This window comes from Penicillium verhagenii (genome assembly GCF_028828195.1).
Source record: "Penicillium verhagenii strain IBT 33310 chromosome Unknown utg000003l_segment0_segment0, whole genome shotgun sequence".
Taxonomy (NCBI): Eukaryota; Fungi; Ascomycota; class Eurotiomycetes; order Eurotiales; family Aspergillaceae; genus Penicillium; species Penicillium verhagenii.
In genome coordinates, this window is record NW_026643167.1 from 1,562,370 (window position 1) to 1,585,082 (window position 22,713).

Genomic DNA, 22,713 nt, shown 5'->3' on the forward strand with positions numbered 1-22,713 from the left:
GGGCCTTGGCTAGACGGACACTAGGTTTCATGTATAAGCCTTCACTGATTCCATGTCAGCCAATAGTTGAGTAGTCTGTAGATGCGTGATTGCGATGACAACTCTGAATGGGTATGCAGTTCATAACATTGGACAACCATATAACAGGCACTATCACCGCCAATTCCGGTGAACTGATACCCAGAGGAACTTGTAGCCCCTGTCTGGCGATAATTTCGATCAAGCCATCGATCCTTCTATTTACTTCGGAGAACATGGCCGTGATGTGTGTTATATGTTGGTAACTTTTTACCCATGCTTTTCTCGGCCGGAGCCTAGTAAGGCGGGAGGCTGGGTCATGACGGCCCACTTCCCAGAAAACTCTCGCAGGGAAGTGGAGCGGCGATACGGTCAAAATCACGGTAAGAAAACGCAGCCTGGGAAACCCAGGCGCAGCCTCAGGGGCCAAAACTCGTGGAAAATGAGGACAGTACTCTGGATTTACTCGACAATTCCGAACATGGGGTATCCTCCTAGAGGCTCCTTCAAGATTCACGTTTGCTACCTTCGTACCCTATGCACAGACTTTGCAGAAAGTTAGCACATGACGGCATCCACATGGAATCGTCAAGGCGAAGAAGTTGATCGTTCGTATCATCGGAATTCGTCGCGCAATAATTGGCCGGGGGGTGAACCCACGGGCGATGCGAGCCGAGATGAGCCCCACAAGGCGCATCCACCAGTCCTGCAGCTGAAGAAGAAAATGGCAAAATGGTGGGGGAGCTGAAGCCCTAGCGTCAGATGGCCCCATTGAAGATTTCATGATTGGTGGAGTCAGGGAGCTTGGCCCGCGTCAGCTCCACAAGTTCATGCTGATGGGTTGAAAGTGGGTAAGTTTGTGCGATGGTTGGCCTTGATTGTAAAGCAATAAGCCCCCTAGTGTGGAATGGCGTAAAAAGAATGGGTTATAAGTAAGTAACTGTGGGGTCCTCGTCGCCTGGTTTGATTTTCGCTTCAAGTTCTGCAGCTTCTGCACTCCAATCAATCGATAATTTTTATCGCTTAATTATATCGCTTTTCGCCATGGATCCGGTTGATGTTGATTATGTCCCTGGCGAGGACTATGTTCTCCGTCAACGAAAAGACGCCCAGAACGTCCATGCCGCTATCCGAAAACGTATCATTGTTTGCTGCGACGGTACGTGGCAGTCTGCCACAACAGGTCGCAAAAATGTTCCATCAAACGTTACCCGTCTGTGTCGGGCCCTGAATCACATTGGCACAGATGAGAAGGGTGACCAGTGGCAGCAAGTTGTCTGGTATGACTCCGGGGTGGGAACAAACGCGGGCACAGTCGAAGATGTTGTAGAGGGCGCATTCGGTGAAGGCGTGGAACAGAACGTCATCGAGGCGTACAACTTCTGCGTGCTGAATTATAGGCCGGGTGACAAGATTATGTGTTTTGGTTTCTCTCGTGGAGCGTACACGGCGCGCACAATCGCGGGTTTGATTTCGGACATTGGAATTTGCCAGAAGTTTGAGCTGAACAAGTTCCCCGACCTATGGGCCATGTATAAGAAAGTCAAACACGGGAAGCGCTTCGATCGGAGCGACCTTTGGTTTGACTGGACTTGGGGTAAAGCAGATGAACATCAAGGTGCGGGTACCAAGGACAACCGAGAATTTGTTTATGAGCAAGCCCCCGAGGGCGATTGGGCACAGGAGGGATCGAAAGAAGTCGAAGTTGTTGGAGTCTTCGATACAGTCGGTGCTATCGGAATGCCTGAGGTTCTGGGAATGAAGTTACCCTCTGCGGGGAAGAATGGCTGGCACAACGTTGGTCTGTCACCAAGTGAGTTTGCTTCCCTCTAAATTATGCTCTGAATGGGATGCAAAATGGACCGCTGACATTGACTACCTAAGACATCAAATATGCCTACCAAGCTTTGGCTTTGGATGAGCACCGCCAGGCATTTTCGCCGTCAGTATATTACCTACCGAACAAAACAGCCACAGCCGAAGAAGTTGAAGCCAGAAAGAAGGAGGAAGTTGCGGCCCAAAGTAAATACTGGACAACCTTACAGAAAGCAAAGAGTCTGAAAGCAGGAGGCAAGGCCACGGACAAAGAAGTCAATACCGCCGCCCATGCTGTCAACGAGGCTGCCAGAGCCTGGAACAAGGCAAGCCGGAGACGAGTCAGATTCCAAAACCGACTGGGAGTTCACTCCAAGTTAACGCAAGTGTGGTTCCCTGGCTACCACGTCAATATTGGTGGAGGAGATTCCGAAACCCTGGACAATGTGGGAGATATGGAAGAAATGTCCAGCATCACCTTTTTCTGGATGCTCGATCAAATCAAAGCGCATCTTTCTATCGACGAGAGATTCATTATCAGAGAACATAATGCTCGTGTGCGGAATCTTCAAAAACTCAACAAGGCTTTCACTACTTGGGAGGCCGCAGAGACCAAGAGAACACAGTCTTTCAGAAATTGGGTCTACCACGCCGCGAAAGCAACGGCCTCTGTTATCATCCATCCTCTGGACTCGGGGGTTGAGCCAGCCTACAAGAAACTCCGCGCCTATGGCTGGGGAACAGGTGAATTGATTGACAGTTATAACTCCATGTACTGGCTCAATGGAAAGCACTGGCGAACACCAGGACAATATGGCATAAAGGATGGGCAAAATCTTGGCGAAACCTTCGAGTTCATTCACCCCGTTGTGAACTTCCGAGTGGAGCAAATGAAGGGTTTGAACAAAAAGAACAGCAAACTCCTCTTATACAAGCCCCTCAGTCCCGGTTGCAAATACGAACGCCGCAGAGTGAAGGACGCTGAAGGAAACGTGAGATTTGAGTATTATATGGGCGACTCATCATCGAAGCCTGTTCCAGAGTGGAAGCTGGGTGGACTAGACTCATATGAGCGACTGGCTATTGCTGGCGAGGAAGCGTATTCCTATGCCGACGTTCTGGATGAAGAACTACAGACTGGCTTTCGAACGGAGCGCTGTGACTTTGGATCTGCCGACGGGCCACAACTCTGCCTCAAGCCTGTCATTGTACAAAAGGCTGACGGCCTACTTACATTGTCACCAGTAAATGAAGCTTGGGGCGAGCAGTCTCAGTTGACAGCCGTGGAGGGCGAGACACCGACTCAAAAATCCTTCGCAGTCACTGACGCATCGAAATCATTTGGAGTGGAGATTTCAAATGTGGATGTCCCAAGCCAGGTCTCCCACGCACCTAACTTCACCTCGGTTCATTAATATTGTACAGGCTAGACGTAACTCTCAAGTTGTTTTCGAATTAATATGTCATTTAAGAATTGGAATGGACAAAACCCGTCACAGAAATCCCAGTCTATATGGTAGAAGGTTTTTTTTTTTGGTAATTCCCAGCCAAATTCCAAACAACTAGTATTTGAACATTGGCAGTAGTAAATTTTCGACTCGGGAGCTAGCTGGTAGTATCTCCTATATTTTTCCAAGGTATGAACCCCCTCCCTTTCACTATATGAGGTTATTTTCTGGAATCCCACTAGAACACATTATTTCCAATTCTACAACTCCATGCCCAGAGATAGCATTTAAATGCGCCGATCGACACACTGATGCCAAGCAACCCCATGAAAATAGAACAAAAGACATGACCAAGTCCACCAAGGATATCTATGGCCAGTCAAGAAGACATGACCATGTCGTCAAAGTATGGACAGGAGCCGGTTTTTTAAGATAAAAATAGCAACGGCGGAGGGCACTATTTCCCCACAACGATCTGACAACCAATCGAGTTGCATCAACATCCCGGAAGTGGGGCGCCAGGTTGCCGTATACTTTTGGCCCCAGTAAGCGCAATTCTAAGCCTCGAAGCAATGCCGCAGCCTTGCCAAGCTTCCAATGAGCGGCGTTCCGAATTCCCCAGAGAATCGATAAACTAGTACTGACACTCTCCGAGGCCATATAATAAGCGGGCCTGTTCGCTTATGTGCATGCGATCTGAGGAATCTCAGATCTCAACCTCATCTTTTCTGAAGCTGAGTTACACCAAAGAATCTTACAAACTTCGTTTGTCCTGCCGATCGTCAAACACCTTCCAACAGAATGACATTCACTCAGCTGCAGACCCGACCGGCTGAGTTGTGGCATCAATCTACAGATAAAGTGCACCGGTCGACTACCGATATCTGGCGTCGCTCTACAAATCTGTGGTACGACTCAAAAGATAAATGCCAGCAAACTACAGTGAATGCATGGCACCGCTCCACGGATTCGTGGACGAGTTCAATGAGTCGATATCGCCAGTCAACCTCAGATAAGTCGACAGATCAGTCAAGCAATACATCCATTATACCTGGCAATGGAACAAACGCCGAGGATAAAGCACCGATCACTTCGACAGCAATAATTCCTTCGTATACGCCTTATGCCTCAGCCCAAACCGCCTTTCAACCCCCTCATAATTCGTCTTATCCATTCTCACCGGAGTCCATTGGGTCTCCAGAGTCTCCTAAATCGCTGCAATTTTCACCACCCCCACAAATCAAATGCCGGCGCCGATCTCAATCAGAAGCCGATACACGCTCAACCTCACCAAGCATAATCTCCATCGATCTACAAACAGATAAGAAGATAGTACCAGACCAAAAAATCAAAGATCTCATTGAAATGATCACCAAGATTGATGCTCAGCTGGAGCAAGTGAAACAACTGAGATCATCCAAATCTGGTCAATTAGGCGAGATCGAGTACAACTGGATCAGCTCAACCATCATCGACATGGAAGAGTCAAAGCAAGAAGTGACTCGAGTCCTTGATTACTACCGTCTCATTCTAGAGAAGCACAAAGGAAAACTGAACTCATCAGGTCGCAAGCGCTGGAGAACTCGAGATTGCCAGCGCATCCGAGAAGAGTACCCTCGCCTCAGGCTACATCAAAGCCGACTTGAAAAAGTACTCCACCATATAACCAGCTTGGTAGCCATTCCAGAAGTTTTGCCCGAAGAGAAATGGGGGGTATCACTTTCAGATCCTCCCAACTGCAAAGCAACAATCAAGTCACCTGTGGAGCTTCCGGTGAATTGTGAAATCACAGTCTTCTCGCCAGTGGTTGCCGAGCTTCCTTCAGAACTGACATCTGTTGCTTCAAATAAGCGTATGATCCAAATACCGAAGATCATTGTGACTCAGGCAGTGGAGGATTTATTAGAGGACCAAAGAAGAAGCAAGGAAATGGAAGACCGCATCGATTATGAAAACAGAGAGATGGATGAGATGATGGCTTGGGAACAGACGAGAAATGATATTCAGGCGCAACAATCTGAGTCGCTGGCTCGGATTGTAGCTGAAATGGAAAAGAGATCTCGTTGATGGTACATGTCATGTTTTTAAGTGATTTTCAAAGTTAGGCGTGCTTTTGATATACCCTATGACTTCAATGTTGATGATATGAGAAATATTAGAATCAATCAACCTCGGAATTTTCATCAATTGATAAATTGTGTTAGAAATCTGATGCACTCTATTCGCAACCGCGCAACTTCATTGTCCAGATTCTTCATGCACATCATCTGTTCGCCAATCTTCAAAAAGTTCCAGATGCTGGGTGCTCGGTACCCGTCATAGCTCTGGAGGGACCTTGGGAGTGGCGGCTATCTACTATTAGGAGGGCAATTTCTATATAGTGGCGGAAATGGAATTTTTATTGAAAGACCAATTCGAGCACAAAGAATTAATGATGGGATTATAGACAAACGTGATTTATTTAATGAGGGCCTCCCTTGGATTAGAAATTAATGTTTCGGTCTGGTTTGATTTTCTGCCACACCACTTTGTCAACAATACCGTACGCGCGCCACGACTTCTCACAGCGAATCAGATCTGGCCAATACTTTCCCAATAAAAACTTGAGCGTGGCATTTAAATATACCAAACCTTGGAGGGTATAAACGTTACATCCAGTAAATTTCCTCTATGCTGGGAAATAGGATTTTATTCCAACCTTGAGGCTTGGTAGACTCACTGGAATTCTCAAGAGCTTGGAAGACAAAATCGCAACGTTCTGCCCAAGTAGGCGGCTTGTTCCAACATTGAACGGTTGAGCCAGAAAGACCTTCACACAATCATGAGTATTCATTCATTCATATTATTTACATCTATAGGTATTATAATTCAGCATCCCTTCCAAGGTTGTATCGGCCTTTGCCCATAAACTATATGTACTTTGGAGTACAAATGGTTCGAAAGGTCTTTTAATTCATGCCGAACACCTGCCAATAAAGCCTCGATCTGCACCCGATTCCAACCTAGCATGCGGGTGAAAAGCGCAAAAGTGTACGGTGGCATAGCTTCAAGCATGTTAAGCTGGTGGTACCGTCCGAGCTCCTTTAACTTGGGGTCTTTGGGCCAAGGGCTTTGTGGGAGCTACACTCAAGTTAGCAACCACTGAGCTCTATTTGATATGAAGTTAAGGATTCACCTTGTATATGTCTTCACGGACATTGGTAAAACCGACTTTTTCAAACCGGTCCTTCCATGTAGCCACAGAATTCATGTCCTTTCCAAACCTCTCGGATGAGGCTTGCAGATTTCTCACACTCTCCACCAAACACTTTGCATTGAGGTGGGTGCCGTCGTCTGAATGCGTGTTCACCTCCATTGATGCCATTTCGAACCATCCGTTTGGATTTAAATTTTGGAATGCTTGTTCAAATAGCCTGTCATGATCTCGGATGGCTCCCTCCAGCTCACGCCCATGAATGTAGTCAAATGGATGGCTGTAAGACCATGGCTCTTCAAAGTCATCGACTTGAAAGTGGCAGTTTGGTGGTACCCTGTGCTCATTAGTCTTCATTTTACTTTGCTTGCATGGTTTTTAAGGGATGGAACATATGTACCATGACGGTTGAATAGGACTGAGATCAATTCCTGCCTGAAATTAGTATCATTTTGGGGTAAGAAGATTTCAAAGCTCGTACCAATAACCGTAGAACCTGGATTTACACTTGTTGGTATTAGTACCGACATTATACAAGAGTATGGATGGTATTTGGGTGTCTTCGTACTCTGCAAAGTCAATTGCCCATATCCCCGTGCCCGTCCCGATATCAAGCACCCTTAACGGATTCCGGACAGGCGCACTATACAACTCGCCTTTGAGGAGCATTAAATAGATATGATGGCTCTATAAAATCATCCTTGTCAATATCAACCAGAAGAACATCGGTGACATCCTAATTTTAGGGGTACCAACTAGATCAAGGCGATCTTGTTCTTGCTCATCATTTGGCTATATGCAGAAGAAAGTTAGATTGGATACGCAAATGAATAGATCAACAGGTGGCTATTTACGAGAACATATTCTCCTTCGTGGTAGGAATGATACCTGCGACCGTTCTACATATGGTAGAAAATGAGCTAGTGGCTCACATGGCGCAACAAGATCGACGCTACCTCATATCTATAGGGTGTATGAAATGTTAGCAATTTCAAGGTCCTTCTGCGTTCTAAGATTCAGACATACTGATAATTTAATGCACTTGATGTGATGCTTTGGGTATAGCTTCCGTCTCTTGATATATCGTCAGCGCCAGGGTTGTACTAGGTTAACGTCATGACGCTATAACACTTACGAGCCGGAATATGCCGAATCCTTATCAGATATCTACCACATTGTCAGTGAACAGAGTTACAAGATCGATTCATCAAAAGGACTGACGTCAGGCTCGATGGAATCTAAGCCATTTGACATGACGAGGCGCATCCCTGATATTGCGCCCTTGGGGAAAACGCGCAGGGAAATTCAAGGTGAAGAAAACGGAGGAGTTGAGAAAAGTGAAAAATGCCAAAATGCAAATCTCAAGGGCCACACCGACTCCAGTCTTATGATTGTGACGACAACTGGGAGCGACCCAGAGTGTCGGGTTCAGCAGCATCCGTTGTAACTTGTATCATCGCCAAATAAGTGGTCCCTGTGCGCACTAACACGAGAAAAACCACCGTACCAGCCGGGCGGGTCAGGCCTCGCCCACGGAAAATCTGCTAGTAACCTAGCTGCAAAGCGGAGATTTCCAATCCTGCCCAAGTACTCGACTAATAATTATATATAAAGAATCTGGATATGCTACCTAAAATAATAAGAGGAATGCCAAGAGCAGCAACTGGGAATTAGAAAAAAAGACAAAAAAGAAATCTCTCCCTCGGGGAATCGAACCCCGGTCTCCCGCGCTTATCGGTTGTAATGACAAGCGGAAATCATGACCACTAGACCAAGGAAGATGATTGGTGAAAGTTTAGGAAATATTATGCTATATGATCCTAAGAGAGATTGACGGGATCTTTTCACCTGAGGCATCAATCTTCATGCCTCGGCGGGCGAAATTGATGTCATCCTCCACTTTGTCGTGACATCTACCTGTCCCTGTTTATTGCGACTTTCAACTTGCCAATTCCACAAGACATGACGCAGAAATAAATTAGCTCATCCTCTCACACTCTGCACTTATTCCACAACACTCGCTGGCGCCAGAAGATTTCCACAACTAGGGTCTCAAAAACCATCAACAATGGCCACACCCGCCCGACCTCCCCCCTCCGCGACCGTCCTCTTTATATATCCCGCGACCCTGTTGCTAGGATCTTTATTCTCAGCAATCTCACCAACGGCTCAAACCACAAGGGGGGTCGCATCTTCATCTTCCCAACCAGCAGGAGCCCTGGCGCCTTCCCTGGCAGCAGACCTACATCTTTCCGAGAGTCCAGTCAACTACTTTGCGCGGAAGAACAACATTTTCAACATCTACTTCGTTAAGATTGGATGGCTATGGACAACCCTCGCTTTTGTTTCCCTCCTCCTCACGCAACCGGCCTTCCGCCCTTACGCCTCGCTCCCTGAATCACAGCAACAGACACGAGTTCGCCGGGCCATCCAGGCCGTCTCTCGTTACGCACTCGCGACGACAGTATGGTATCTCATGACGCAGTGGTTCTTCGGCCCTGCTATAATTGATCGAAGCTTTGTGTTCACGGGCGGGAAATGCTCGGAAATCATTAAAACCGCAGGAGAAGCGACACCGAATTTGACTCCCTCTATCCAACTGGAGACGGTGTTCTCGGCTGCTGCCTGTAAATCGGCCGGTGGATTATGGGGAGGTGGTCATGACATTAGTGGCCACGTTTTTATGCTTGTCCTCACCACCGCCCTCCTCGCATTCGAGGCCATTGGCGTTGGTGCCTTCTCGTTCCCTTCGCGTGCCGAGGGGGATGGTTCTCGTGAGCGCAAGGCGAGCGACCCAACCAATATCAGAACATGTGAACAGGATGATGGCTCTGGGTTTGTAAGGACATGGGCCCTGCGTTTTGTTTGGGGAGTAGTGGCTCTAGGTTGGTGGATGCTTTTCATGACCGCTATCTGGTTCCATACATGGTTGGAGAAGGTAAGTTTTAATATACGAAGGAAATTACACTCGGAGTTATTACTAACGGTCTACCTCACAGTGGTCCGGATTGTTCATCGCCTTGAGCGCCGTGTTTGCTATTTACATTCTCCCAAGGAATCTACCCCCTTGGAGGAATATTGTCGGTGTACCAGGGGCTTAGTTACCCAGACCAGCACTTTCGGCTTTGCATATATTGTTTGGAAGGTGTATCATCGCATTATCCCGGGTGGGGTATTTTGAGTTCGCTATTAGACAAAGAATTCAAGTGTACTAATAGATATCTGCCAATCTCCCATCAAATTTCTGAGTACCACTTGAACGGTATAGAAGATTCTCCGCTTTATTTACCTCTGCAATGTCGGAGGCTCTGCACCCAGATACCCTGCACAGAATGCTGGATAGCACAGAAAGGTTAGCAAGTGCAATTTTCTTAATTTCAAAGATACGAAAAGATCAAAGATCATACCGCCTGGATTCAACGCAGTCGCATACATGACGCAGGTGATAGGTCGCAAGTCTTCTGGGGAGTGACTTTCAGATATGGACAGCTCCATATATGGGTCCCAATCGGTGATTATGGCATCAGACCAAGTCTTGAAATCGACAGCCCGTTCCTTATCGGTAGTTTGCAATGACTGACAAGAACTTCCCAGGCAGGTTCCGAATTCCCTAAAGGCCAAGCGAAATTTGATGTTCCGAGAAAGATACTGATCGACTTCGAATAAATTGTCTATTGCGGTGAACAAGAATCAGCATTAACGAGCTCCAACTCTAGGGAATGAAGGACGCACACATCTGGTCAAAGCATCTGGATGCCAGGTTCGATGCCCAATTTTCTTTCTCCGAGAACCAATGTGCCGTCCACAGGGTCATACCCAAGTCTAGGGTATCACTGGAAACAAAATGCTCCCCTTTTCGCTCCATCACTCGCTTGTAGTCGCCGATTTCCTCCGCCAATACTTCCCCATCGCCTGCACTTGCAGCCGTCGCCTGGACTATGCGAAAAATGACGAACCCGTCGATGGGATCTAGATTCCCCTCGGAAGATACAAGCGGCACTGATAAATCCATATTCATCTTCCACATCATACGTGGACGTCGCGCTGACCGATCCACAAAGAACTTTGGATGGATCGCGCGGGCCAGATTCACAGCTTGACGGTTGTATTCCATATCACCCGACGCGAGAGCCATTCGATTCAGTGCAAACATCCACACTGTCAAGTAGTGATGGTACTGGCCATCGCAGTCGGGTCCGTGCTCATTTTCTTTACCAATCCGCAATCCCCCACCAAGAGGATTCGACTCTGTCGCGCCTGGCAGTCGCGACAATCCGTCTCTTGTGCGACCCAATACATCATGCACGGTTTCAATCAGTCGACGAGCCAGCTGAAGATATCGATCATCAGAAATATTTTCCCCACCAGCGCGACAGTATTCGTGGTGCATAGTCAACAGGTTGATGACACCAAATGCATCAGTCCATAGATATCGACCGCGGTGCCCGCCTGACTTCGAAGGCGGATTCCAGCTCTTGGGGTCTTCTATTAGGCTGAAACTACCATATATTGATTCCATTGCTTGCTGGAAGCGGTCCAGGCGCGGGGAGGGACTACTGATCGGGAGAGCCATATTTGCTCTCCGGAGAGAAGGTCGCACAGTCGCGTGGATGTTAAAACGCGAAATATTTTTAAAGATGAGATGTGGCAAATGCCACCTAGCTCTGGATACGATCATAAAAATGTTCTTGCGATTTTATTAAGATACGCTTGTTTGAAGAAATGAAGGTTATTGGCTCGGGTTGATTGTGAAGTCATCATTACTGGCAAGTTACCCGACTGTGATCTCATGGAATGGATCGCTCCGGAAAGCCTAAACAGCTGAGCTAACAATCTTTGTATAGACCTGCATAAACGGGGAAAGATCGAAAATGCGTTTTGCAAGTACCGAAAATTTACTAGGTCCCGGCATATCCCGCTATGCGCCTGGGATCTCTCCGGCAATTATCAACATCTATGTCACAACTTCAAGAACTATTCAATCGGGCCATAGAGCCACTCCCAGCAATCACCGATAAGAACTTCGCATCTCACTTCGACGCCTATCGCGATGTGCAAATTTTACTTCTAGGCGATGGCAGCCATGGTACATCCGAGTTTTACCACGCGCGGGCCGAAATCACAAAAAGATACATCATGGAACATGGCTTCACGATGGTTGCCGTTGAGGCCGATTGGCCCGATGCCGAAGCCATTGACCGATATGTTCGCATGCGGGAAGGTCCCAAAGCGCCGCTTGGCCGTACAGATGATGGATTCGAGCCATTCAAACGTTTCCCGACCTGGATGTGGCGCAATCGTGAAATGCAAGATCTGGTGGAATGGATACGCAATTGGAACAAGGATCTTCCCCCAAACATGCGAGTTGGATTCTACGGCCTGGATCTATATAGTATGGGCACATCGATGCGAGCTGTGATTGAGTATCTTGACCGGGTAGACCCGGCAGCAGGTAAACAAGCACGAAAAAATTATGGGTGTCTTATGCCGTGGATGGAGGATCCAATTGAATATGGCTTGGCTTCCTTGCATGGACTGGAGGGTTGTGAACGTGAGGTGATGCTGATTCTGCGGGGTCTATTGGAGAAACGGCTTCGGTACATTGGAGAAAGATGTGAAGATCGCGATGAATATCACAGCGGGAAACAGAATGCCTATCTTGTACGCGATGCCGAGAAATATTATAAGGCAATGTTCTGGAGTGAGGCCAGCTCATGGACCTTGAGAGACAGCCACATGTTCGACACCCTGGTACGGATAATGCAGCACCGCCCACCGCCAGCTAACAAAGCTATTGTGTGGGCTCATAATTCACATGTTGGAGATGCCCGCTATACAAGCATGGGAATGCGTCGCAACGAACTCAACATCGGCCAATTGTGCAAAGAGAAATTCGGTCGAGATAATGTCGCTATTATTGGCTGCGGTACCCACACCGGTACCGTCGCTGCAGCTCATGACTGGGATGACGACATGAAAATCATGGATGTTCTACCCTCGAGAGATGACAGTTGGGAAATAATCGCTCATGATACTGGTGTACCGAGCTTTCTTCTCGAGCTCCGACGACCCTACTTAGATCCTACTCTCCGCGCCGCTCTTGCTCGTGAGAAGCGTCTCCAGCGTTTTATCGGTGTGATTTACAGACCAGAGACAGAAAGAGCATCTCATTACTCTCACGCCATTATTCATAGACAGTTTGATGGATATGTTTGGTTCGATCAGACAGAGGCCGTGAAGCCTTTGGAGGTTATCCAGCCCAAAACAGCCCTTGGAAAGGAGGAAACCTATCCATTTGGCCTTTAAAAGGTGGTCAGTTAACCACTTACTGTTCATCTGTGCTTGGTTTGTTTTATTTTGGTCGATCTGCGCTATGAATCATCAGATCTGCGCCGATTGCATTGTTGTTGAAAACCCATGTGGCCTTTGTCACGATACCAAGTGGTAGACACTTTCAAAAATAAATCCGAAAAAAGTCTTCCTTGAACACCCTAGGTGTCGGATATCACATTCTACCATTGTCATTGGCTCCCTCGCATACTTTGTAGAAGTCTGCGTTCAAAAATTGTGCTGTTTTGGTGGAAATTGCAGGCCCGAGCCGCAATTGGGGCGGGGCACCCTGCATCTGAGTGTATATCGTACATATGCGGCATTTCAACAAAGTCCCGAGGTCATCAAGAGCACAGCCTTTTCAAGGTTCAATTTTACCTTCATTCGGGCTGTAAACTTGGAATAAACCTTTTGAATTGTCAAATTTATATCAAGCTTCCCAAAGTTACAGTTATGATATCCAAAAATTTGAAGTCTCATACGACCTTGTGAACGGAACTCAATAGGACTATTGAGGCTTTGATCGGAACACTCGGCAGATGGCAGTAAGACTGGTGTAAAACGGCCCCCACAACACATCTTTCCTACTTCGGTATATGACTCGTGACCTATGCTTTTGCAGCTGCCAGCACGTTCCGATTATCTCCTCCCGCTCGGGAGGTCCAGCCCCCACCTGACTCTCACATCTATGGCTACAGGCCAGCCACTATGGATACTGCATCTGTGACTCTGCGGGTCACCCCCAAAATGGACTAGGGGCCGACTCAGCCTCTGATTAGAGTCCAAAGCCCCGCCTGGGCAGGGAGGTTCCGCTTCTTGTGTTTAATTTTGGGCTCAGCTCCGTGCACAGGTACGGCCCGCAGACGATGCTGCATCGCCCTATCCGCACGAACCTAGTACACACCAGTCAGTGTCACCTTGACCATGAGGGGAATCAAATTTAGCTCACAAAAGCATAAGCCGCATGATGCTAAACTAAATTCGTGTTGTTTCCCTTCATTTCGCCGCATTTAGCGTGCAGCTATCACGATCAACAGGCTAAGTTTGGGTCGGAGGATTCTATTTCCTACTAGCTTGACATCCAGCCTCGAGCTAGACATGCACATCCGGGTTGTTTCTGTTTACGCCCTAAGCAGTACACGGTCCCCTCATACCCCTGTCATAACCCCACCGACACGAGATTTCGACCAGATAAGAGGGTTTATCCGATGAAGATGGTGTCAATCATAATACGGGAATGCGCTAGATCAGAGACCTACTATGTTCATTTAAAACCGAGATCTTCTCCCTCCAGAGTCAGGCACCACAGTACACGACAATCGTTTATGATTATCACTCTATAATTGGGTGTGCCAAAGTGATTCTTCAAGATGATTGCATCTCTTCTCACAGGAATACTCTGTGTATTCTCTTCGTTGGATTTCACTACAGCCCTCGCCCCTGGAAATGTCGCACTACGAACTCGAAATGCCCCTGGAACGACTGATAAAGACACGATTAATGCAGTGGGCCATGCTCTTAACATGGCAACACTGAAATCGCGCGGCAATAAAGTGTATTCGATGAACAAAACATCACTGGCGAAAAGCTGGACTGGTGCGAATTTGTTCGTTTCTGGCGAGAGGTAAGATAATTTTATGGATGTAGTAAGCTTAGTCGAGAGGACAAGTCACTGACAATATAACAGTGGCAGCACCGATGAAACTTCGTCCTCGGATGTGACCGCAGCCATAGAGATAATATGTTCTACCTGTTATGTGGATGGCTCCGTGAGCGGAGCCTTGACCCTCACCGGGGGTTTCAACTTAAACGACACCATAACGGAAGTTACAAGCGATGTCAAAAATGTCACAGAGCAAGTTATCGACCAGCTAAAAGATTATGTCGAATCGACTCTCGAAGACATTGTCACGAACGACGCTGACGATATTTCGTGGCCGACCATTGATGTGGACCTGAACATGGAAGATACTCTTTCTGGTCTTCCGGATGCACAGATCCAGTTCAAGTTTGACAATTTGGAATTGTATCTTGAACTTGATATTAAGCTATCGACAGAAACTACCTATGCGCTCAACCTGTTTACGTCGGATACCCCTGTGGGATTTGAAGTTCCAGGTGTCGATGCAGGGGCAATTTTCAGCGTAAGCTTGATTCTGATTGCTGATGCTGAGATTGATATTGGAACTGGCATTCATATCAAGCTTGATGATGGGCTTGCCTTTGACATGGAAATGTTCAGCTCAAATGTGTCTAGTTTTACCATGTAAGTTTATGTCCTTGAACATCGTGGGATCTCTCTTGCTAATGAGACATATTCCATGATAGGCCCGGTGGTGTTTACGAGTTTTTACCGGTCACGATAGCTGGAAACGGATCCATACAGGCCATTCTGAGCCTCGAAGCGAGTCTCGGAGTAAATGTATACAGTACTAAAGAGGACCTGCTTGATACCAGCTTCAGCGCTGGCGTTGGGGCCGATATCTTTGCTTATGTCGCCGACTTCCAACTTGAAGTCGACGGCTCAACAACGGCGGATGACGGTGACTGTGAACTAGCCGCTATTGCAGAATATACCATGGCTGTCGGGGCAGCAGCTGGGGCAACGGTCGCAATTGATGCAATCGCCTGGGGTCCATCTCCCAACACCACAATTCCTGTCTGGTATACTACCTTGGCTAGTGTTTGCGCAACTAGCAAGACTTCAACAGCCACTACATCTGCCGTGATCACTGCTCGAGCAGAGCTAGATGCGCGAGATGATTCCACTACCACGACTATCTCAACCACAGAAACCTATACTATAATCAACTGCCAATCTCAGGGGCTGGTTAACTGTCCTGTGACTTTGCAGAGTACCACCTCCACCGAGCGTGTTATCACGTCGACCGTCACTGTTCAATCGGGTTCCTCGGCAACATTCCCCGCTACCACTATTTCATCGGTTACCAGCACCGTTGAATTTGGAACGAATGTGCGGAGCCTACGCGCAACAGCCGGGTCTCCCACATCTTACAACCCATCCACGGCAACTGGATCAACGGGAGGCAGTATACTTGATGGTACGACCGACGGAACTAGTAACAAGCTTATTATCGGATTGAGTGTTGGCTTGGGACTTCCATTCCTTGCAGCTCTGATCGTAGGAGTTGGGTAAGATAGTTCCCACACCCCCTCCAACGTTATTTTGAGACTCATGACTAACGCGCTTGGTTTCTTCTAGTCTATACATCGCAAAGCGGAAGAAATACGCTCTTGTTGCTCCTCAAGCAGAGGCAACCACCGAGTACTCGCCATCCATGTCATACGATTCACCTCCCATGCCAGGCACGCCTGGAATCGGGAAAGACGCGACTCGCGTATATACGACTGAGTCTTAGTAGAGAGCCTTTGGGAACATAACGATGATGAATCATGAAGCGTTTTGGAAGTTATGAGATGTGTGCATTGTTTGCTCTATGTAATTTACTCATATAGCAATAGCTATGGAGTAGGAAATTATCGAATATTATTTTGAGCCCAGTCATCCATCTCTATTTCTTCCCAAGGTTTCAGTTTGGTGGCATATGCCACTGATCGCCAACTCGAAAGCCCTCTGGAAACGGATCGGTCGAGTCCAAAACCACCTGTTTGAAACTCGTGATCCATGCTCGACCTTTGACGGTGGGGAGAACAGCAGCATATTTGCCAACCTTGGAAGTACCCCGAATTCGACTGATAAACTCCGTACCCAAGATACTTCGATGTTTGAAAATCTCCCCTTCTTTGATTTGACCTCTAGCATGCAAGACTGCTAATCGAGCAGAGGTGCCAGTGCCACAGGGGCTGCGATCGAATCGTCCCGGAGAAACCACCACGGTGTTTGCGGCAACCTTACACCCTCCTTCGATTCGTGGAGGCTCTGTAAATGCCAAGACACTGAAGCCAGTTATCCCGGCATTCTCAGGGTGAACCGGAGTGTAGACCACTTCGACCGCTCGCTTTATGCGTTCCGCAATCTCCACCAGCCTAGCAGATTGCTGATTTTCGACCTTTAACCCCAATGATGCGGCATCAACCAAGACATACATCATGCCTCCATAGGCAATATCAACAACCACCTCCCCGAGGCCCGGGACCAGAACGTTATAATCGAGTTCGAGGACGAATGACGGTACATTGTTGAATTCGACAGTTTTACACTTCCCAGCCTCGCATTCCGCAGTGACGGTCACCAGCCCGGCCGCGGTATCCAAAGCAATCTCGGTGATAGGTTCGTTCATGGGGATCATGCCGGTTTCCAGGAGGACGGTTGTTGTACAAATGATATTGGATCCGGACATGGGTGCATATTCTTCGCTTTCCATGATCAAGAATCCGGCATCGGCTCTTGGGTCGCAAGGGGGAAGAATGAGGTTCGTATTCATAGATGCTCGACCGCGGGGCTCGTTGAGAAGGAGCTGGCGCAAGTGGTCTTTTTTGGTGGACATGTGAACGAGCTTTTCCTGCATTGTTTTGCCAGGTACGTCGAGGACGCCGCCGGTGATGACATCGCCAACTTCGCCTTCTGCGTGGCAGCCAACGACTGTAAGGGAGCGTGAAAAGGGCATTGTTAGATGACTAGATCTAGAGATATGGGTTTGCGAGGTGATCCGGGTATTCCAAATATTGATTCCAAGATTCAACTGGAGTTGTTAATTGATCACATCATCTGGACATTTGAGCGAATATATACCAAGCGCAACCACGCGCCCTTCATTCCAGCCCTGCCTGTTTGTTCCCTTCAATGTTCAATTATTTCATGGACGACAAACCCCTATTCGTGGCCGGGTTCGTATTTTCATGCATCATAATCAGTCGTTCGGAGTCATTTGCTTTTCCAGTGAATTTTGGAAGGTTTGAATTGGCCCGCTCGGCGCCATTAGCGCGATAAATTGGCATTGTTCTCTCCTTTCCTTTTTCTTCCCGATGGCATCTCAAATGAAATGTTCAATGTTATAGCTCACAGGACCTTAGGGAAACCAGTCTCTAAGCTTGCACTTTGAGGCTTATCCTGGACGAAATGCTATCGCTTAAACTAACTCAAGGTCAATATGCTCGCACGGACTTCAAGTCCCTGGGGAAAGAGTTGGGGTCGAGCTGGTCTCGGTCAGGTGAGGTGTGGCCTTTGTGGGGTCAACGGTCACATGAACCATCCATCTTTTCTTTTGCGTAAAAGTGCATTCCCCTGCAGGAGAGAATCCTTTTAATGCACCTGCGGAGGAGTTCCAGATGTCCTAGTGAAACTCTGTATGTTTCTTCCCGATCACGTGGACGGTGCTTTGGAGATTCGAGCGGGGATGGAAGAGAAGCGATTCGATAAAAGCAGAATGCATTTGTCATGGGAAATAATGCTATTTTCCTGGATAATCACCTGAACTGCGCCCCAGAGGTGAATGCAATGCGTTCATTTCCCCTTGTTATTCAATATGGGGGCTCGGTCTCGCTTCGGGTGTTTGTCCTGCAAGCATCGCAAAAAGAAATGTGATGAACAGAAACCTATATGCACGGCCTGTTTGCGCAATAGTCTTGGCTGTGTGTGGCCAGACCCGATTACGGATACCCAGAGAGGATTTGCATCGCGACTGCAGCCATTGAACACGCGCCCTACCATTGAATTGGACGCGCGGACCCTCGTTCGTGCTGCACATCCTGATTTCCCGACTGGGTCCATTCCCTCGTGTCCAGCTAATTTTGCTCTACCCGGATCTATCGCGCAAGCATCTGAAACTTGGAGACTTCTTGACCATTACCTGAAGGATACTGCGAATCGGTTGGCGTGTTTGCAAGACAGCCAAAACCCGTTCCTTCATACACTGCTTCCGGCTGCTCTCAATGACGAACTTTTAATGAACGCAATTCTGGCCCTATCTGGGGTCCATATGATGCAGCGAATGCCTCAATTAGATCGGGATCTGCAGACTCTCACCTGGTCAAGTTACAATCGGGCATTGAAGCAGCTGCGAGTGGCATTGTCAACGGATTTTAATGGGCCCGTCAGTGTAGATGCGGCTTGGCGCGCGCTACTCGTTGTTCTAATATTTTATTTGTTAGAGGTAGGTCTGGAATTCTGGTTGCATTATAAATTTTGCTTACAAGCATGGGATCTAGGCTACTAGAGGCACTGATCATAATGCCATGCAAAAGCACCTCGACGGTGCACACCATTTGATGACCTATGTCAATCGTTTTGGCTCTAGTGCTACTCATTCTAGCATTGTGTCGCTAGTGACGGAGCTCTATGTATACAACTCTTCTCTGGCATCATTCACAGTGAACTGCCCGCCCTCGTCATTACCCAAGTATTTGTTGATTAGTTCCTCCACCATACCTATCAGTACATATGGCGTGATGTGCGGTTGCGCTTATGAACTTTTCACTTATATACCAAAGGTCTCCGCTCTTCTATGGGAATTCGCCTCCCATGAACCGGTGCTGCCAAAAAGAAGCTGCATTATTGAATACCATGCTCTGCGTGCTCAAGTCGCAAAGTGGAAGCCCCATAGCGAACAACGAGACATGGTTCTCTGCGCAGAACTTTATCAACAGAGCCTGCTTTTGCTTTTGGATTCCCACTTTGCTGGTGATGAAACTCAAATTAACATTGAAAATGCCTTTCAGAGGCTCCAGTCACTGATATCTCACCTGTCTCCAACTTCCCCCATTGCAACGACAGCCACATGGCCTCTTTTTGTGTTTGGAACATTTGCCAGTCATGATCACCACAAAGTTTTGATTAGAATTTACTTACAAGAACTTATAAAGGAATTTGGAATGGGTGTCATGTCAACAGCTCTGGATCAATTGCAGGAAGTTTGGAAGGAGGAGCCTGATCCAAATACGGTCAGCAGGTTTTTCTCCAATCAAAACAATGTAATATTGATTTGTTGAGTCGTCAATCCACGGTGACCTAGCGGATAGTGTTGATGAGACACCTTACTGCAATGTAAAATATGCTTATAGGTGATGAACGCCGTGATAAGCGTAGGTAGCGGATCAGATACGGAATGACAAGAAGTAAGTGTCAGGTTCCACAAAAAGCACCACTTGGCTGGAGTTCTTTTAGTTGGCTCCTTTGATACCATTCCTACCAAGGTTGGTGCACAAGCAACAAGGTTCTCACCTGGACACCCATAACGAGATAGTTTTCCTTAATAATTGAAACCTTGGAAGGTTTGCAAAATAAGCCGCATTTACGATTTATTATATCAATATCTGTCATGAATAGTTGAGCTTATCCACTTAAAAAACACACTGTTCATCTTTCTATAACATCACGGGATCTCAAACCGATAAAATAGCCCAACCAATCAAAAACCAGCCAAATTGAAAGGAACATGATTTACAAACGGTGATGCTCCCGTGGACTACAACCGTGGACGCTAAGTGGTACAAGCTACAGCTTCTGGCGGGTTCCGTTACCTATTTGGGAAGCCAAACACGCCAGGGGATGGCGATGAAGCGATGTGTGATGTGTAATGCCACGACACCCGATCTGCGGGGGGCGAAAAGAAACAAAGATAGCAAAGCCGCCTGGTGGCGTAGGACACGGTGAGTTTTTTTTTCGAAGTGAGTCAAGAAACGGTTTTATTGCTTCGTGTCAAAGGCACTTGGTTCCTCTGGATCCGATGTGCGGGGTAAAACGGTAAGGAGGCGATACCCGGCCCGATCACCTGAAGCCCTTTAAACAATCATAAGGCGCATTTCTTGCCCATAAAGCGGAACTTCTTATGGATTCTTTTCAAGAATCTGGGAAAATGCCCCGCTCCAAAAAAGACTCCATATCTCGACAAAAAGGGGAGAAGAACCCGAATCGGTGTAAGCCCAAATCTAAAGGAGGCTGCCAGAAATGCAAGGAACGGCGAGTAAGTCGAGAATGGAGATGTAGATAATGCACGTCCCTACAGCGGCTCTGCAGAACTGACTTTTCTCAAAGCGTAGGTGTGATGAATCTAGACCAAGTTGTCGAGAGTGCGTGAGAAAGGGCTTTGAGTGCCCTGGATATCAGAAACGGCCTCTAGAATGGCGATATGTTTTCCAAGACGCGGAGCAGGGCGAGGATCAGCAACAATTTCAGTTTGAATCTCCGCCAACGGTGGAAGCATCATCGGCTCTCACTGTGGACTCAACAGAAGATACCTGTGCGAGCATAGCAGGTGAAGCGGAAGCCGCACACAGCAAGCATCTACAGGATCTTTGGGACGAGGCGAGCTCAACAATCTTGGACCAACTTCCAGAACTTGACGCGTCTATGAATACCCATTCAAAAGTAGACTTCAGATTAAATGATGTGGCGGTTTTCAAACCATCATCACAATCAGATAGTCTGGCAACTCTGCACCGACGACTGGCAAATACCGCGATACCCTCATTTCTCATCCATATGCCAGCCATTCTGGTCCAATACTATTTTGACTTTGTCTGCAAGGCCTGGTCCTCTTTTGACTCCCCTTTAAATCCATTTCGGCTCATTGTCAGTCGTCTCTGGAGTCAAAATGCAGCGATATACTATGCCATTCAAAGTATGGCGGCGGCTTCGCTTGCAAATGATTTCCCAAGCATGAGAGCAATTGGAATCCAAACACAACAGCAAGCAATTGCATGTCTTCGAAACAATCCCCGCATAGGCTCTCTGCATCGTGATGATCACGATGATGAGTTTTTCCTCGCCCTTCTTATGATCGGGTTGACGACGGCCTGGCATAACGCCTCGGACTTAGGATTGGAGTATTTAAAAGAGGCAAAGGACTACCTTGTGAATCAGCAACAAATGTGTCAGAATCCTGAGTCTACGTTTGCGAAACAATATCCTCTCTTCCAGCAGTGTCTTCTGTATTGGAACATGATGGCCGCCTTTGTGGCGGAAGACTCTCTGCTTCTGAATGAAGAAAAAGTGTTAGAACGACCCGACACGGAAATGTCGGTGTACCTGGTAGATGGACAAACTCTTCCTCATCCCTGGACAGGCCCACTTTCAAAATCAATTAGTCTTTTCTACCAAACCGCCAAATTGATCCGTGCTGCCCGCATCTCTTATCGCACCCGCGACGAAGATCTCGACCTTGCAAACATCGACTTCAACTTTCTCGTCGAAGAGTTCCATCAACATAGCACGGCCGAGCGATTAGAAGAGGAGATCTTATTTACAGGCATCTCTTCCTACTGCGGACCAGTCGACATCGGCGACACAGACACCCCCCCAACACACTTCATCACCCTGGCAGAGGCATACCGCTGCACTGCTCTTCTTCAAATCTACCACGTCTTCCCTAGCATTCTAGCTGAGCGGCTCCAACGCGAAAAGTCATCTGAGCACGAACCTTCCGTTCTATTCTCACTTCTCTTTGGGACGGATCCCACATTACCTTCGGTAGAGGAAGCGCGTCGGGTACTGGCTCTCCATATAGTATCGCTTCTTGATCAAATTCCTCCTACCTCTGGAACTAGATGTATGCATCCTGTAGTTCTTACTTGCATTTCGAGCGATCTTGTGTTTTCAAATCAGTCCCTTTTCGGACCTGCGGCGAATGCCATTGCTTGCTTAAGCGCATTAGATGTGGAAATTGCTCAGGCTCGTCGCAAGGTTAGCATGTGGTTATCGGAACTCACATTGATTCTCCCAAAATTGCGATTGCAACGCATGTCTCGCATTGTGCACGAGACTTGGAGTAGAGCGGATGCTGGAGTTGGTGAATATTGGCTGGATATAATGCTTGAGCATAATCTTGAGACCATGATGGGATAATCTTAATGATAACAAGTTTACTTCCTCCAGATGTCATTTCTGCAAATATTAAGCACTTTACCTTGGAAATGACTCCAAGGGGAAAACTTGAAGGGAAATAGGAGCTTCTTAGGTAAATAGAAGTCCACAAATACTCCCAGCATCAG

The 22,713-nt window shown here is 47.5% G+C and overlaps 10 protein-coding genes across 10 annotated transcripts; 7 read left to right on the top strand and 3 right to left on the bottom strand.

Annotated features, from left to right (window-relative positions):
* Positions 1-1,062: 1,062 nt before the first annotated feature.
* Positions 1,063-3,248, top strand: N7466_001982 (T6SS phospholipase effector Tle1-like catalytic domain-containing protein; the record flags this gene model as incomplete). Its single annotated transcript, XM_057161380.1, has 2 exons — positions 1,063-1,831; positions 1,903-3,248. The coding sequence occupies 2 exons, from the start codon at positions 1,063-1,065 to the stop codon at positions 3,246-3,248; spliced, it is 2,115 nt and encodes a 704-aa protein (XP_057024665.1).
* An 834-nt stretch (positions 3,249-4,082) lies between these two features.
* Positions 4,083-5,348, top strand: N7466_001983 (uncharacterized protein; the record flags this gene model as incomplete). The annotated part of the gene is made up of 1 exon (XM_057161381.1): positions 4,083-5,348. The coding sequence occupies one exon, from the start codon at positions 4,083-4,085 to the stop codon at positions 5,346-5,348; it is 1,266 nt and encodes a 421-aa protein (XP_057024666.1).
* A 779-nt stretch (positions 5,349-6,127) lies between these two features.
* On the bottom strand, positions 6,128-7,728 carry N7466_001984 (class I SAM-dependent methyltransferase; the record flags this gene model as incomplete). The annotated part of the gene is made up of 11 exons (XM_057161382.1): positions 6,128-6,133; positions 6,201-6,401; positions 6,457-6,811; positions 6,875-6,905; positions 6,956-6,981; positions 7,043-7,161; positions 7,231-7,266; positions 7,407-7,437; positions 7,501-7,548; positions 7,610-7,641; positions 7,696-7,728. The coding sequence occupies 11 exons, from the start codon at positions 7,726-7,728 to the stop codon at positions 6,128-6,130; spliced, it is 918 nt and encodes a 305-aa protein (XP_057024667.1).
* Positions 7,729-8,542: 814 nt separating this feature from the next.
* N7466_001985 (putative inositol phospholipid biosynthesis protein Scs3) lies at positions 8,543-9,575 on the top strand (the record flags this gene model as incomplete). The annotated part of the gene is made up of 2 exons (XM_057161383.1): positions 8,543-9,412; positions 9,474-9,575. The coding sequence occupies 2 exons, from the start codon at positions 8,543-8,545 to the stop codon at positions 9,573-9,575; spliced, it is 972 nt and encodes a 323-aa protein (XP_057024668.1).
* A 190-nt stretch (positions 9,576-9,765) lies between these two features.
* Positions 9,766-11,152, bottom strand: N7466_001986 (uncharacterized protein; the record flags this gene model as incomplete). Its single annotated transcript, XM_057161384.1, has 2 exons — positions 9,766-10,145; positions 10,207-11,152. Coding segments are annotated over 2 exons (1,326 nt in total), but the record flags the coding sequence as incomplete, so codon positions are not given.
* Positions 11,153-11,430: 278 nt separating this feature from the next.
* Positions 11,431-12,780, top strand: N7466_001987 (putative erythromycin esterase; the record flags this gene model as incomplete). Its single annotated transcript, XM_057161385.1, has 1 exon — positions 11,431-12,780. One exon carries the CDS (start codon positions 11,431-11,433, stop codon positions 12,778-12,780), a length of 1,350 nt encoding a protein of 449 aa, XP_057024670.1.
* A 1,394-nt stretch (positions 12,781-14,174) lies between these two features.
* Positions 14,175-16,184, top strand: N7466_001988 (uncharacterized protein; the record flags this gene model as incomplete). Its single annotated transcript, XM_057161386.1, has 4 exons — positions 14,175-14,428; positions 14,492-15,070; positions 15,133-15,957; positions 16,028-16,184. The coding sequence occupies 4 exons, from the start codon at positions 14,175-14,177 to the stop codon at positions 16,182-16,184; spliced, it is 1,815 nt and encodes a 604-aa protein (XP_057024671.1).
* A 171-nt stretch (positions 16,185-16,355) lies between these two features.
* Positions 16,356-17,393, bottom strand: N7466_001989 (proline racemase family protein; the record flags this gene model as incomplete). Its single annotated transcript, XM_057161387.1, has 1 exon — positions 16,356-17,393. The coding sequence occupies one exon, from the start codon at positions 17,391-17,393 to the stop codon at positions 16,356-16,358; it is 1,038 nt and encodes a 345-aa protein (XP_057024672.1).
* An 858-nt stretch (positions 17,394-18,251) lies between these two features.
* Positions 18,252-19,713, top strand: N7466_001990 (Zn(II)2Cys6 transcription factor; the record flags this gene model as incomplete). Its single annotated transcript, XM_057161388.1, has 2 exons — positions 18,252-18,878; positions 18,934-19,713. The coding sequence occupies 2 exons, from the start codon at positions 18,252-18,254 to the stop codon at positions 19,711-19,713; spliced, it is 1,407 nt and encodes a 468-aa protein (XP_057024673.1).
* An 866-nt stretch (positions 19,714-20,579) lies between these two features.
* N7466_001991 (Zn(II)2Cys6 transcription factor) lies at positions 20,580-22,567 on the top strand (the record flags this gene model as incomplete). Its single annotated transcript, XM_057161389.1, has 2 exons — positions 20,580-20,687; positions 20,759-22,567. The coding sequence occupies 2 exons, from the start codon at positions 20,580-20,582 to the stop codon at positions 22,565-22,567; spliced, it is 1,917 nt and encodes a 638-aa protein (XP_057024674.1).
* Between the last annotated feature and the right edge of the window lie 146 nt (positions 22,568-22,713).